Consider the following 16,298-nt stretch of genomic DNA (forward strand, 5'->3'; position numbering starts at 1 on the left):
TGACAAGTACACAAAACTTTTCTGTACTATTTTGGTAACTTCCTGTGAAATCTCTAATTATTTCAAGATAAAAACTTTAAAAGAAAACTCCCTCTGAGACATCATCTCTCCCTTGCCTTCTTTCATCTTTTTGTGCATTTCCTCTTTCCCTGGACATGGTTTTCTCTTTAGAGCTAGGTGCTAGGTATTAGGGTGCTGAATCTCTTTCTTTCCCCTCTTTCCATATGTATTGCATTTTCTTTTAACTGGCCATAATGCAGAACCAAGTTATTCTCCAGCCTCCTGCTAATCCTATTCTTTTAATAAAGGTTATGTTTTCAAGTGCTTAATTTTAAAAGCAATAAATAATAGATAAATAAATAAAAGCAGAAGCATTCTCTTTTTTTAAAAAAATCTCTTTAAAAACAAACTCCATAAAACTAACTTTTGTATTTTATTTATTTATTTTTATTTATTTATTTGTTTTTGGTAAAGATTTTATTTATTTATTCACACACACAGAGAGAAAGAGGCAGAGACACAGGCAGAGGGAGAAGCAGGCCCCATGCAGGAAGCCTGATGTGGGACTTAGATCCCTGGGACTCCAGGATCACGCCCTGGGCCAAAGGCATGTGCTAAACCACTGAGCCACCCAGGGATCCCCTAACTTTTGTATTTTAAAGAACTCTGGGGATCCCTGGGTGGCGCAGTGGTTTGGTGCCTGCCTTTGGCCCAGGGCGTGATCCTGGACACCTGGGATCGAATCCCATGTCGGGCTCCCGGTGCATGGAGCCTGCTTCTCCCTCTGCCTGTGTCTCTGCCTCATTCTCTCTCTCTCTCTGTGTGACTAACATAAATAAATAAAGAAAAAAGAAAAAAAAGTAGAATTAAAAAAAAATAACTCTGTTAATCATTGTTTTTAAGGTCAGTAGCCTACAATTCAAAGATGTTTCCAACACCGGTCTCAGAAGATCATTTTTGCATTATATGCATGAAGCATTAATAATATTCTTGGTGTGTTTAGATGATGATAGCGAATTCAGAATTTACTGGGAAGACAAGGATATCAAATATTGTGTTCCATTCGTTTTTCATATACACCCACACGTCAAAAAAAATAACCCTTTGCCAGGCCATATGTCCAAAGTGGAAAATACGATCTTTACAACTAGAGAACATCAAACTGAATACAGTCCTTTCCTGAGGGCTTACATACTGAATCTGGCAACACTTTGGAAAAGGGCTACTTTAGGTTCTCAAGAACCCGGAGAGCCCTCTATGCTCAGTCCTTTGAAAAAATTATGAGTTGCAGGTGTTTAAATTTTCCAGTTTTTTGGGTGTGTGTGTGCTGGGGGTGGGAGGGGTCTGTGTCTTTTCATCAAATAACCAGTCCTAACAACAAACAAGGATTCCACTCTATGGAAGTGGTATTTACACTCAATGCACTACTGCATTTTCTCCCATCCTTTTGCCTTCTTATTTCTTTCAATCAAACCTTTCACCTCAGTTCTAAACTGCAGTATTTCACGAAGCGCCCAACAGAAATGAAGTAGACAAAAAAAAAAAAAAAAAAAAAAAAGGACACCCTAGGACGCGGCAGTTGCAGAGGCTCGAGATCGAAGGAAGTTTGTCCCTTCCGGAGACCCGTCCTGGCGTTAGCCTGCAGCAAGATGGCGGCGGTCTCAATGTCAGCGGCGCTGAGGCGAATGCTGTGGGGGAAAAGGGCCGCGGCTGCAGCCGCCGTTTCCGTTTCCAGGGCTCCTACCAGGTAACGGGATTGTGAGGCTTCTTCTTCTTCCAGCTTCTGGGGTCTTTCCACTTCTGCGGAGGTCTCTGCTGACTGGGTCCGGGAGAAGGCCTCGGGGAAGGCGTTCTCCGCTGACCCCTTGGTCCGGAGAGGGCAGGCGGGGTTGGGATTAGCCGCGCTCCAGGGGCGCTGGCCCCGCGAGTGGGGGCGTGAGTGCGGGGACGGCGGCGGAGGACGCACGGCCTCGAGGAAGCTCCCGGCCCGTAGCTGTGAGAGAGGGTCTGCGGGTGGGGTCGTCTCCGGGGCTGTGGGCCGAGCCCTCGCCCCCAGAGGAGGGGAGGAGTCTTCCTCCTCACTCTGCCTACTCTGCGCGCTCCTCCGTTTTTCACCTGTGGGCCCATCCCTCCGCTCCTTGTGGGAAGGCTAAACCCTAAACCCCTCTCTCCCTTCCTCGGCTTTAGGTGGTATTAGTGGGTCTCTGTGCAGAAAGATTGTCTGTTTTATTCCTCAGACCGCTTGGCCGGAATTGATGGTTAGTGGACATGTCCCTGGCAGTAATCTTTGGAAGGTAATCTTTAAAAGGCCTTTTAAAGGGTGATGTCGGGGTGTCTCCTCTCCAGAATCTTACTGAAAGCTCCACAGTGATTCAGGGATTGTTGCTGTTACCGTTCTGCTTTGCAGCGTTGTTTTTTTTTTTTTTTTTTTGTTTTGTGATGGTGGTTTTATTTCGACTGCATCACTTCATTCTCGGTTTCCCTGTTCCGAATTTTCCTGACTTTGTTACTGACACAGCAGCAGCAGCAGCAGCAGCAGCGCACACACGCACACACACACTCTAGTATTTTTGTCTGCGAAGAATAATGTTTCATCGCTGTTTTCGCTGCTTATTAGAAACCAGGGTGTGTATATTGAATATCCTTATGCAGGCTCTGGAGAGACTACGCTCAGTGCTTACTTAGAATGACCTGGAAAGACTGTATGGACAGTTGGGAGTGGTTAGGAATTGATCTAGTCAAATGCTAATTATATTAAAATATGAAGGGAATGCAGAGAATTAGAAGGAGAGTTAACTGGAGAGGATTTTTTTTTTTTAGGGGGTTAAATGGTCGGTGTTGGGGAGGTGGGGAGAGGAGGGTGTTCTGGGTGTGTAGGGTGGGTGGCTTACGAAAAGCATTGGAGCATTGAAGGCACTGGTAGATATGCACATAATGTAGTCGTTCAAACATAAGGATGCTAAGATTGAGGAAAGGTAAACAGGTTTGTAGTCAACCATTCTACATGTGGGGAACTTGAAGACGGCTAAGCGCTTCTCTAAGTAAAATGCCCCGCTGGTTTGAGTCAGGCTCTTAAGAGAGGTGATCCAGGTTAGTTCTTGTTCTCCTAGACGTTATGGAGATTAATTTTGCACTCCCAACTAATAATGTATTCACAGTAGCCCTAGAACTCAAAACAAATGGGAAGGATCCACTGGTGCGTGGCTAATTGAAGACAAGACTGTATATCTAAGCTTAGGTCACAGCCATTTTGTCAGCTATTGTTGTAGTTGAACTTAAGGTGCTGCATTTTGGAAATTTTAAAGTTTATAATGAGAGACAGACAGAGGCAGACACATAGGCAGAGGGAGAAGAAGCAGGCTCCCCATGGGGAGCCTGATGAAGGATGCGGTCGCAGGATCCTGGGATCATGGCCCCAGCCAAAGGCAGACGCTCAACCACTGAGCCACCCAGGCGTCCCTAGCTTTTCATTCTTAATTTTTCTCTTTCCATTATGATTTGAAAGTAATGATCTGAAAAGTTTGTGGGTGGAAAGCGAGCCATTTTGGGTGTCTGGGTGGCTCAGTGGGTTAGGCGTCTGGTTTCTGCTCAGGTCATGATCCCAGGGTCCTAGCTAGGATGCAGCTGCGCGTCAAGCCCTGTGTCTGGTTCCTTGATCAGCAGAGAAACTGCTTCTCACTCTCCCTGCCACTCTTCTTGCTTGTGCTTTCTCTGTCAAATAAAATACAACCTTTATTATTATTTTTTTTTTAAAGGAAAGCACCAATTAATGGGATAATCTAAATCTAAAATTCATTTTATTGTAATGCTTATAAAACATTTGCAAGTAATGTAACATTTCAGATCACTCGAGTAAAATGAGGAAGATAGAATCAGGCATTTGGTAAGAAGGGGAGTAGTGAACAAAAAAAATACTGAAGAAAAGAATTATCAGTAGAAGGAAAGAAGCAGTTACATTAACTTGTATGAAATTAACTATAGTATATCAGTAAAAAATAAGAGCAAACAAAAAAACCCAACATACATAAGGGTTAAAAATTATTTTAACAGTGTAGATGGGGCAACCCGGGTGGCTCAGTGGTTTAGCGCCGCCTTCAGCCCAGGGTGTGATCCTGGAGACCCGGGATCGAGTCCCACGTTGGGCTCTCTGCATGGGGCCTGCTTCTCCCTCTGCCTGTGCCTCTGCCTCTCTCTCTCTCTCTGTGTCTCTCATGAATGAATAAATAAAAATCTTAAAAAAAATAGTGTAGATGATTCGCTTGTTCTAGTTACTGAGCTCATGCTCTAGAGTGTCTCAGTTTCCACATGCTTCTCATTTCTCTGGATTGAATGAGAAGGGGGGGAAACCTGGATAAATAGCCTACATGTATTCTTACTTTCCCTGACTTTTCTATGGAATTGTTCACGGTAAGGCTAACAATTTAGGATTTTAATCTAAAAGCTAGATAAACTGGTGCTCTGTTTCAAATAGCGATACTTTGGACTCCATGCTTGATGCAGTAGTTTTTGTTTTCTTTAACCTATTTACAGATACTTATCTAGCCCTGTTTTATCACTTCTCATTTTGAACTGAGTCTCGTGTTTACCTCAAGCACAGTTCCTTAGGGTCTGCGTAGGGTATTAATGACTGTTGTGGGAACTAAGTGTATGGATGGATCTTTTTTGTGAGGCTTATTTTGTGCTTCTATCTGGGGCTGTGTTGTGTCGCCCTATTTCCTTTTCCAGCATTAGATAAGCCAGTATGAAATCATGAGTCTTCAGGAACCTCCAGTGAGTAAGATGTGGTAAAGTTGACAATCCTAAGGTTGACCAGAATTCTGTGTATATTACACCTTGCTGGGAAACTGTCTCAGATCAATTTGGAGAAACATTTAGGATATTTAAAACCATGGGCAGCCCGGGTGGCTCAGCAGTTTAGCGCTGACTTCAGCTCAGGGTGTGATCCTGGAGACCCAGGATCGAGTCCCACGTCGGGCTCCCTGCATGGAGCTTGCTTCTCCCTCTGCCTGTGTCTCTGCCTCTCTCTTTCTCTCTATGTCTCTCATGAGTAAATAAATAAAATCTTTAAAGAAATAAAAATAAAACCAGGTGTTGGCTTCTACTTCAGATAAGCTGGATAAATTCCTCTCTGAAGGGCAGCTACTTTTGTTGTTTCTGAAACATATCAAAGCCAGGTTTAGTGAGCTTGAAATATCTCTAAAATGTCTTTTTTTTTTTTTTTTTTTTTTAAAGTAGGCTCCACACCCTGTATGGAGCCCAAGGTGTGGCTTGAACTCATGACCCTGAGATCAGGACCTGAGTGAGATCAAGAGTTGGATGCTTAACCAACGGAGCCACCCAGGCACCCCGAAAATACCTTCTAATAGGTTTCGTTGTTTTGCTTATTTTCCTCATTAAGAAATATCCATAGTTGGTCTGTTTTCTTCAGTAGTAGACATCTTTGTTGAATTCTTCTTAGGAGAATTAAATATTTTAATACTAATAAATATTAGAATGGTAATAGTGGCACATAGTAAACCTTGCCTAAATAAACACTACTTTTATTATTGGTTCCAATATCTGAATATTTTTTTTCTTTAATCTTCATGATAGATATTGTGGTAGATGATATTATTTAAAATATTTGCTTGTGTTCTCTGTGACAGGATTATACATCTCTACCTCATTAGCTAGTCGATTTCTTTGGGCCAATGAAATATTACTGGCAATAATATGCCATGTCAAGCAGAAGCTTTAAGAGCTGTCCCATGTTTTGCCGTGTCCCTTTTCCTTCTGCCTATGAGATGGACATTTTAGGTGGGATTTTTGTTTCTTTTAGCTTAGATCCTGAAATGGGTATCACATGGAGCAAAGCTAGAAGCTGATTCTTACAGGTTATATAAAATATAAAGTGTTTGTTGTAAGTTACAGAGATGTTTGGGTTGTTGGTTGCCTCAACATAAACAACCTATACTAACCCCTTTTTACACGTACACACATACATACATACTTGTAAATGAGCAGTTTTTAGCACTATTGAGTGAGGCCACAGGCTTTAGGAGGCCTGGAAATTTTTTTTTTTTTTTTTTTTTTACCTATTTTTGTATGTTTCATGGCACCCATGTAATGGTTCACAAATAACAGGTAAATGTTTATCACATAGGGACGTATGGGTGGCTCAGCAGTTGAGCATCTGCTTTTGGCTCAGGGCATGATCTCGGAATCCCAGGATCCAGTCCCACATCAGGCTCCCCACAGGGAGCTTGCTTCTCTCTCTATGTCTCTGCCGGTCTCTCTGTGTCTCTCATGAATGGGTAAATAAAAAGGCAGGCGCCCAACCGCCGAGCCACCCAGGCATCCCTGTATTCAAATTTTTAAAAAGAAGTGGAAATGAATTTATTTGGGAAAGGATATTCATGGAACATGAGTACTTTTTAGGAATAAGAGTAACTAAATGTGATTATTAAATTTGCATTCTGTAAGCCACTTCACTTGAAATTTTAAAAAGTTAATGTTACATTGGACTTAATGGAGAAAGAAGGAACAGTTTGGTTCCCTTGTAATACATGTTTTCTGGGATGGGGTGAATATAGAATAAAACAATTTCAAATGGAAAAGCTTCTAAAAATATATATACCTTGATGAAAATTGAGAATCATTTTTATGGGATTTGTTCTGAGCACAAATTACTAATAGTTGACATTTATGTCTCAATGTATATTAGCCACTGCGCCAGTACTTTACCTGTGTTAACTTATTTATTTCTCACAGTAATCCTATGAACCAAGGTTCTTATTTTTCAGATGAGGAAACATAACAGATGAGGAAACAGATTTTAAAATGTGCATTACTAGGAAATAGTCTGGTTTAAGCAGTCTAAAGGAACATGTTGACTTCAGTAGCGAGAAATATATGTCTGATAATAGTAATTAAAACCTGAGTGTTTTCTCTGTTTTTCTTTTAGCAAATGTGTTTATTTGAGAAACTATCTGATGCTCTTTACTTTCACTTCCACTGTGAAGGCACTTCCACTGTGCCTTTTGTACAGTGAGAGCTACTTTTTTTGTTTTATTCTTTTCCTTTAGGTTTTGTAATTATTTTTTGGTGAGAAACTTTGTATATGTGACTTGCTTATTATACTTTCTTACCCTGTTAAACAAAATGCATGTGATATGTGTTAAGCAAGGTAAACAGAACATATATTTCTTATTCCAGTGATCATTAGGAGAAAGTTATTGTATGCTGATGCCTTTAAAAACTATCAAGTGTTTGCTATACTTTCTGAGTTCTTTTGTCTGCTTTTTAATAGTGTTTTTGTGTCCTTTTTTGATTCGTTTGCTTCTCTTTAGCAGTTTCACTACCCTTTTTCATTTATCATGAGTTTGAATACCAAGCCAGTAAACTGTTAGGATTTTGTGTAAAATAAAGTAGGCTTAATGAAGGATGATGGCTGAAATTTATATTGTTGTGATTAAAACCTTGAACTTTAAGGTTGGCAGATAATTACATATAATACATGAGCTCTTATTATAACTTTTCTTTTTTAGTTTGCAGTATCCAAAGACCCTGGTGGAACCTTATGATACCTGAATTATGGAGTGGCCAAATTCTTCACAACGACTTTCATCTAAAAATTTGGATATTTTAGCAAACTATTCTGTCTTTTGTCTTTTAAGTAGTGGCATGAGTGCGCTTTAGAATTTTTATTTCAAATTTTCATTCTGTTATTTGGATAGGTGAATACAATTTTGGGTTCTTTAGAACTAGTTAGTTGTCAGATATGACCTTTTTATTTTTGTCTTTATTCATTAGACTTAATTTTTTCTTTTATGGCATTATGATCAGTTTAGTGGTTTTTAAACCCTTGCTGTGCATCAAAATCACCTGTGTGTGCATAAAAAATTCAAATACCTTGGCCCCAATATATAGTAGTTCAGTAAATTAGGTTGAGGCTTAGCTCTGTGGTGATTTTGATGGGAAGCTAGGGCTGGAAACTACTCTTGGTGAGTTTTAAAATAGTTTCCATGCTATATCTTAAAGACTTCAAAACGCATTTTTCCTTGGGGGGGTGGGGGGGTCGGTGGAGATTTCCAGAAACAAAGAAAAATTCCATTTTTGCATATTTCCCTAATCTAAATTAAGTTTTATGCTTTTCTCCGATACACTGTATGGAGGCTTTTTCTTGGAGAAATTTTCCTTTGAGGCAGAGCAGGCATTTTGATAATTTTGGAGAAAGCAGGCCATGTTACTTGCTCTCTAGAGACTCTTGTTCTTCCTTTTGGAAGGGCTCAGGTTTAATATAGCGCAGCTGTTGAACTCTGCCCTTCGAAGTTTTAAGAAGAAAGTGTTTTATCCTTTAAAATGGAAATGCCTTTTTTAGGGAGGTGGTCTTTGGCTAGATATAGTTCTCTAAGAAAGTTGCTTACTTTTCTAGAGTTCTTTTGTTTCAGTGTTTTCATAGAATTGTTTCAGACGTTGAGAGCAGTCTCTGAGAGTAAAGATGTGGCTGCTTTTGTGATATGTTTTGCTATATCCTTAACAAAGCTAGATGAAGAGTTTATTTCTTTGTGTCTTCTAGGACTCGAAAATATGTTCTTTCCTTTATTCAGCCACTCCATACATAAGTAAATGGTCCTTGAATAGGGTTTACTAGACAAAAGATCCTGTTCTAGATGACTGTTCAGCAAGCCATATGCTTCTCCTAAAAATGTCAGTCTGTCTTGATGAGCTTTAAAGTGAATGCAGATGTTTTGGCTCTTTTGAGGACTACCACTTTTTGTGTGGAAAGAGCACTTCTTTTTCAGGAGATTTTTTCACTATACTTATAGAAATTTGCATGAAATTTATATTTGTAACTTTGGTCTTTTAAGTTTAATGAAATTATATTTAATTAGGCATTAGTAATTTGAATTTAATTTTAATATTCTTAGGACATATCAGATTTGGGGAAATAAAATAGGTCTCAATATGGCTTTTGTTAAGATTTTATATTTATTTAGTCAAAAATTTGGAACTCAAAGCGCTCTATAATTTTTACCTTTATTCAATGACAGGTGATATTTTGGCAGGAAGGATTACCTTTTTAGATGTTCATTGCCTTCTACTTTGCTAGGTTAACTCTAGAAGTTATAGTCCATAGATTCATACAGTGTTTGAGTTGGGATAAAACTGTAGGATCATCCTGCCTGACCTTTTGTTTAATGCAAGAATTTCTAGAATTTCCTGCTTCTTTATTATCTAACAATTGAGGAATAAATGCTGAATTTTTGGTAGCCCTAGAAAACCATCTGTACTTTTAAATTCATTGGTAAATGATGTTTCCCTTTAATACTATATAGAAAAATTCTAACCCCCATGCACATGTTAGCCTTGCAGATAGATAATTGAAAACCTTTGTCTTTACCCATTCTCCCCTGGAGTCTGTACTCCAGGCTTAACATATCTGTTTTTTTCTTTTTTTACCCTTTATTAATTTATCACCAGATTTCCTAATGCTTTTCTACCTCTTGGTACTCCTGAGGATGGGTTCCATTTTGCCAGTATTGTTCTTTGAGCTATATACTGTACTATTAACTAAATGAGATTATCAGAGTTGATAACTTAGCTAAAATTGAATTAATGAAAAAAAGTTGACTCTTAAGTTGGAATTTAAAAAATTTTATCTTTAAAATTATAAAGAAAAATTCACTTTTTCCTTTTGGGGTACAGTTTTTAGAATTTAATACATGTCATGTATAGACTTGTGTAATCACCACAATATTCAGGGTACAGGGTACCAAAAGACTTCATTACCCCAAAAGACTCCCTCATGTTATCCCTCCCTACTCTTAAAATCCCTGGCAGTAAGTTATCTTTTCTTTATCTCCATGGTTTTGTAATTTTGAGACTGTAATATAAATGGAGCCATTCAGTGTATAGTCTTGTGAAGATTCGTTTCTTTGACTCAGCATGAGATTTATCCAAGTTGTTGTGTTTATCATTAGTTATCATTTTTTATTGCTAAGTAGTACATATTTTGTTGTGTGGATGTGTCCCATAATCTATCCATTCACTCCTTGAAGGGCGTTTGGATTATTTCTGGGTTTTGACAGTTATAAATAGAGCCACTATCAATAAACATTTGTGTATAGGAGTTTATATGAACATGATTTCATTTCTCTAGAGTAGCTACCCAGGAGGGAAAATCCTGGGTCATTGGTAATATATATTTAACTTTACAAGGTATTGCTAAAACGTTTTTCAGAGTGGTTGTACCATTTTGCTCTTCTATCAGCAATGTATGAAAGTTTTGTTGCTTTGCCTCCTCATTGACATTGATATTGTCAGTGTTTTTTAGTTTAGCCATTTTAGTAGATGTATAATGATACTTCATTGTGGGTTTTATTTTTTAAAAAAGATTTTATTTAGTTATTTGAGGGAGAGAGAGCACAAACAATGGGGTGGGGTGCTGTCAGAGAGACAAGCAGACTCCCCACTGAGCGTGGAGCCTCCCATGAGCTTGATCCCAGGACCCCTAGATATGACCTGAACCGAAGTCGATGTTTGTTTATTTATTTGACTTTTTTAAAAAAGATTTTTATTTATTCATGAGAGACACACAGAGAGAGAGAGGCAGAGACACAGGCAGAGGGAGAAGCAGGCTCCATGTAGGGAGCCCGACGTGGGACTCGATCCCGGGTCTCCAGGATCACACCCCGGGCTGCAGGCGGCACTAAACCACTGTGCCACCGGGCTGCCCTATTTATTTGATTTTTAATTTTAATTTTAATTCACTTTGAATTTATATATAATGTGTGTATATATATATAGTACATAGTATATACAATATATAGTATAACACCCTAGTGTGTGTATATATGTGTGTATATATATATATATATAGTACATAGTATACACAATATATAGTATAACACCCAGTGCTCACCCCATTACAAAATGTTTGAGCCACCCAAGCATCCCTTCATTGTGATTTTTAAATAACACTTTATTGAGATAGAATTTATAGGCCATAAAATTCACTCACATAAAGTAAAATTTGATGGTTTTTAGTATATTCACAGAGTCGTGCAGCCATTCATTATCAATTTTAGAACATTTTTATTATCCCAAAAAGAAATTCTATGCCCACTAGATGTTACTTCCTGTTTCTCCCTTTCTCCCAGCCTTAGGCAATCACTGATCTACTTTCTGTCTCTGTAGATTTGCCAACTCTGGACATTTCCTATAAATGGAATCACATATGATCTTTTGTGACTGGCTTCTTTTACTTAGCGTAATGTTTTCAAATTGTAGCATGTATCAGTGCTTTATTCCTTTTTATTGTTAAATAATTTTCTGTTGTATGGACATACCACATTTTATTTATCCCTTAGTTGATGGACATTGGGGTTGTTTCTGCTTTTGGCTATTATGATTAATGACCTATAAAACATGCTTATACAAGCTTTGTGTAGACATATGTTTCTATTCTTTTGGGAATATACAGAAATGTTGAATTGTTGGATAATGTTGTATTTTCTGTTTTGCCTTTTGACAACTGCTAGACTCTTTCCAAAGTGGCTGCACCATTTTATATTCCCACCAGCAGGGAATGAGAGTTCCAGCATCTTCACAACCTTGCTAACGCTTGTTACTATTTTATTATAATCATCTGGTGAAGCGGTATCTAGTGGTTTTGATTTGTATTTCTGTGATAGCTAACTCATTGTGGTTTATATTTATTTCCCTAATGGCTAATGATATCGAATTTTGGGGAAGTGTTCGTATTTTTTACCCATTTTTATTTGGGCTGTTTGTTTTCCTTTTGTTGTTGTTGTTATTAAATATTTTATTTTATTTTAAAAGATTTTAATTATTTGACAGAGTAAAAGAGCACACGAACAGGGGGAGCTGCAGGCAGAGGTAGAAGAAGCAGTGGGGCCCCTGCTGAACAAGGAGTCTGATGCATGCGGGGCTCAATCCCAGGACCTTGGGATCATGACCTGAGCCAAAGGCAGGTGCTTAACTGACTGAGCCATCCAGATGCCCCAAGATTTATTTTAGAGAGAGGGAGAGCGTGCACATACTGCAGGGAGGGACAGAACATCCTTTTCTTTGGTACCAAGTTTAAAAAATGTTGGGGAGAGGCACCTGGTGGCTCAGTCAGTTAAGCATCTGCCTTCAGCTCAGATCGTGATCCCAAGGTCCTGGGATCAGAGCCTGCCATTGTGTCTGGCCTCCTGCTCTGTGGGTAATCTGCTTCTCCATCTTCCTTTGCCCCTCCTGCTTCTTCTCTCTCTCAAATAAATAATAAAATCTTAAAAAAAAAAAAATGAAATAAGGGCAGCCCGGGTGGCTCAGTGGTTTAGTGCCTGCCTTAGGCCTGGGCCATGATCCTGGAGACCTGGGATCAAGTCCCACGTCGGGCTCCCTGCATGGAGCCTGCTTCTTCCTCTGCCTGTGTCTCTGCCTCTCTCTCTCTCTGTTTCTCATGAATAAATAAATAAATAATTAAAAAATAAAAATCATTTAAAAATAAAATAAAAATGTTAGGAGAAATAATTAGTGAGAGTAAATAGCCTAAGGGTTTACTATGATATTGTCATTCTTTGTAATTCTACTTGTGTGTGTGTGTGTGTGTGTGTTTGTGTGTGTGTGTGTGTGTGTGTATGACATTGGATATTAGGTGTAATGAAAGCTAGGCCTCCTGAACAAAAATTAAGGACAGGAATATTTTATATTGAGATATCTTTAGGGATCTTTAGGGAACAAATAATGTGTGTATATATTGTGTAGGCTGGCTTCTTACCTTTTTTTTTTTTTAAATGATTTTATATATTTATATGAGAAAGAGAAAGTGCAGGAGCAGGGGGAGGAGAAGAAAGGCAGAAACAGACTCCCCAATGAGTATGGAGCTTGATGTGGGGCTTGATCCCTGAATCCTGAGATCATAATCTAAGCCCAAGTCAGACACTTCGCAGACTGAGCTAACCCAGGTTCTCCTTTTTACCTTTTTCCTTAAGGAACTCTGGAATTTTGCTTGCTGGGTTTATTCATTCATTCAGAAATATTTGTAATTTTTTCTATTTCCAAAGGACTGCCATTTCTACAGGCTTTTACTGGGAACATCTGCCTTGATGTTTTTTGGAACATTTGCTTTGGAGATGAATGTGTAGGATAGAAGTATTCAAGCACAGGCTAGATGGTCGTTTCTTGGGTCTTATGGATCGGCCTTGTCTTTTTTTTTTTTTTTTTTAAGATATTATTTATTTATTCCTGAGAGACACAGAGAGACAAAGAGGCAGAGACACAGGCAGAAGGAGAAGCAGGCTCTCCACAGGGAGCCTGATGCAGGACTGGATCCGCAGACTCCAGGATCACGCCCTGGGCCGAAGGCAGGCACTAAACCGCTGAGCTACCCAGGGATCCCCAGATTGCCATTTCTTAAAGTCGAGTCTGAGGCAGAGTTATGAGTATAGGTGATTTATTTGAGTTGACATAGGAACTAAAAATGAGGAGTTTAGGAAACAGGGAAGGAAGAATACTTCCCTGTGATACTGAAGTTGCTTCTGTAAGCGATAGAGGCTCAGTTCCCCTGGAACTTACTGAGAAAATACAGAATGTCCCTCAGTATTGTCTATTTGAAAGATAGAACACTTGAACATTTATCCACAGTTGTCATTCACCTGTGGTTGAAGGTATTATTAACTCTAATGTACTTTGAGCTATACTTGTGCTCCTGAAGATCTGTGTCATAATGTTCACTCGACAAGGAATGTTGGTTGATAACTGAATCCTGAGTTTCTGTAGCTGTAGCAAATGAAAAAGAGGCCAAGAGGCTGTGACATGAGCACGGAAGGTGTTGGTTACAGGCTTCCTTATAACTCAAGGGTCTCTATAACTGATTTTTGGGAGGGAGGGTGCTAATAATAAGAATTCTAATAGCTATTATTTATTGAGCACTTAGGCGCTGAGGTAATTGATTTAGGTATGTTAGTCCATATCATGAAAATGAATGATATCAGTTTAGATGATTTCTTGACAATTATAGTTTATTCCCAGGCTTGTAAATAATTCACATTTATTGGAATTTGCTCATTCACCATTACTCTGAGGGACATGACAAAGGATTGGGAAACTTAGGTCTTACAACTTACTTAACTAAAAAATAATATAAGTTCTCTAGGAAAGAGATGGTTTCTTCTGTAAATTTCATGTTTAAGAAATTCACGACGGCAGAATACTGCTCTGCTATGTACTAGGTAGATGACATCCAAGGTTGACAATTAGAGATCAACTTACAGATTTTCCTTTGGATTTGAGAATGTTGATAGGTAAGGCTGGTGGCTGGTAATTTACATGATCTGATTCTCTGGGTTGAGCATATATTTTCTCTTTACTAGTACTGCCTGAATGATTCAAAGATAATTAAAACTTTTTTTCCTACAGCTGCATTTTAGGCTCTTGTTCCTTTTTTTTTTTTTTTTTTTTTAAATATTTATTTATTTATTCATGAGAGATACAGAGAGAGAGGGGAAGAGACACAGGCAGAGGGAGAAGCAGGCTCCATGCAGGGAGCCTGATGTGGGACTCGATCCTGGGTCTCCAGGATCACGTCCTGGGCTGAAGGCGGCACTAAACCGCTGAGCCACCTGGGCTGCCCTAGCCTCTTGTTCCTGTCCCACTGTCATCTCTGACTGTTCATACGGTGGTAGCTTAGTCTTCCATCTTATTAATGTGTTTCAGCATACGAGTTTAGTGCATAGTTGGTTTTGGAATGGCTATAACATGCATCTGAGGTTATTTTACAAATTTTGGTTTCCTCTTCCTTTGAGACTTAAAACATGATTATTCTGTTGCTGATTGAAGTTCATGGTTTAAGTATGTCTTAGTTACTGCTTGTAAGTGACCCCTCATTAGGGCTCAGATTTTTACTTTGGTTTCAAATTCAGTCTTTCGACTTCAAGCTCAAACTGTTAATTTGGCCAGTCCCCTTAATAAACTCTTACTAGTGTTCTTGACCCAAACTGCAGGAAAAACTGCTTTCCAGAGATAGACATATTAACTCCTAATATTAACCATGCTGCCAGGCTATATTCTTAGCTTCATACTTGAACTTTTCTAGTTCACTTCATGCATCAGTCCAGTCAAACATTTCAGTCTAGTATAGTTAGGAACACGTTTTGGAGTCAGTTCCACCTATAGTTGAGTCCTGCCTATGCCACTTTCTAGCTCTTTGCCTACCTTGTGCTTGTTTTCTGTTTTACAAATGGACATCATAATCTCTCTTTCATAAAGTATATAAAGTCCTTACAGCAGTGCCTGGTGTATGCTAAGTGCCTGATAAATTATAACAATAATGTTATCAACATCATTATTATTCTTTTTTTAAAAAGATTTATTATTTATTTATTTTTAAAAGTTTATTTATTTATTAATTCATGAGAGACACACAGAGAGAGAGAGAGGCAGAGACACAGGCAGAGGGAGAAGCAGACTCCATCCAGGACTCCAGGATCACACCCTGGGCTGAAGGCAGGCATTAAACCCTTGAGCCACCCAGGGATCCCCCTATTTATTTACTTATTTGAGCGCGTGAGAGAGAGCATGAGTAGAGGGAGGAGTAGAGGGAGAGGGAGAGGCAGACAACCAGCTGAGCTGGGAGCCTGATGTGGGGCTCCATCCTAGGACCCTGGGATCATTACCTGAGCTGGAGGTAGATGCTTAACCCACTGAACAATCCAGGCGCCCCTATTATTCTTTCTTTTGTGGCGTTTTTCTTTTCCTTTTTGTTCTTTTTTTTCCTTCCTTACCTTATTTTTTTTTCCTTTCATAAATCTTTCATAGATTCTAGTTCTTCCTGGATTATGAGAGCAACCTGGATTTTGTTTGTTTATTTACATATTTTATTCATGAGTATATAAAAGAATTATCTGCACCTGGCTTTTTCCAGATTGTGACCTCCCCTGCACTCTTCAGCTCAATGCAATCTATTTTTGGCATCCACCATTCCACGTAAATAGCTTTCATCAAGGTCGACAGTGACCCTGTTGCTAAATTAATAAGCTCTTCTCAATCCTTATCTTATGTGACCTTTGCAATCCAAAGAGATGACTTTCTCATTATTGAAAGATTCTTCCTTTGACTTCTACTTTGGCTTTCCTCCTCCTCAGTTACCTTTGAGTGTACCAGAATCTTTTGCCTATTCCTTGAACTGTCAGTATTTCTCATTTGATTTAATAGCTCTTTATTCTTTTAAAAATGTTTTATACTGTAATATTTTATATACACTTGAATATATGTAACATATTTTAGGAAGCATAATGGCAAAGTGAATTCAT

General features: G+C 38.8%; 1 protein-coding gene across 1 annotated transcript in view; it reads left to right on the forward strand.

The window, feature by feature from the left end:
* The first annotated feature begins 1,628 nt into the window (after window positions 1–1,628).
* NDUFS4 (NADH:ubiquinone oxidoreductase subunit S4) overlaps window positions 1,629–16,298 on the forward strand; it is a 112,025-nt gene continuing 97,355 nt past the window's right edge. Inside the window, exon 1 of the mRNA XM_055324839.1 lies at window positions 1,629–1,747. Within this exon, the coding sequence (XP_055180814.1) occupies window positions 1,650–1,747 (98 nt within the window). The 5' untranslated portion in view covers window positions 1,629–1,649. The remainder of the gene's footprint in view (window positions 1,748–16,298) is intronic.

This window comes from Nyctereutes procyonoides, unplaced genomic scaffold (genome assembly GCF_905146905.1).
Source record: "Nyctereutes procyonoides isolate TBG_1078 unplaced genomic scaffold, NYPRO_anot_genome, whole genome shotgun sequence".
In the NCBI taxonomy this organism is placed as follows: domain Eukaryota; kingdom Metazoa; phylum Chordata; class Mammalia; order Carnivora; family Canidae; genus Nyctereutes; species Nyctereutes procyonoides.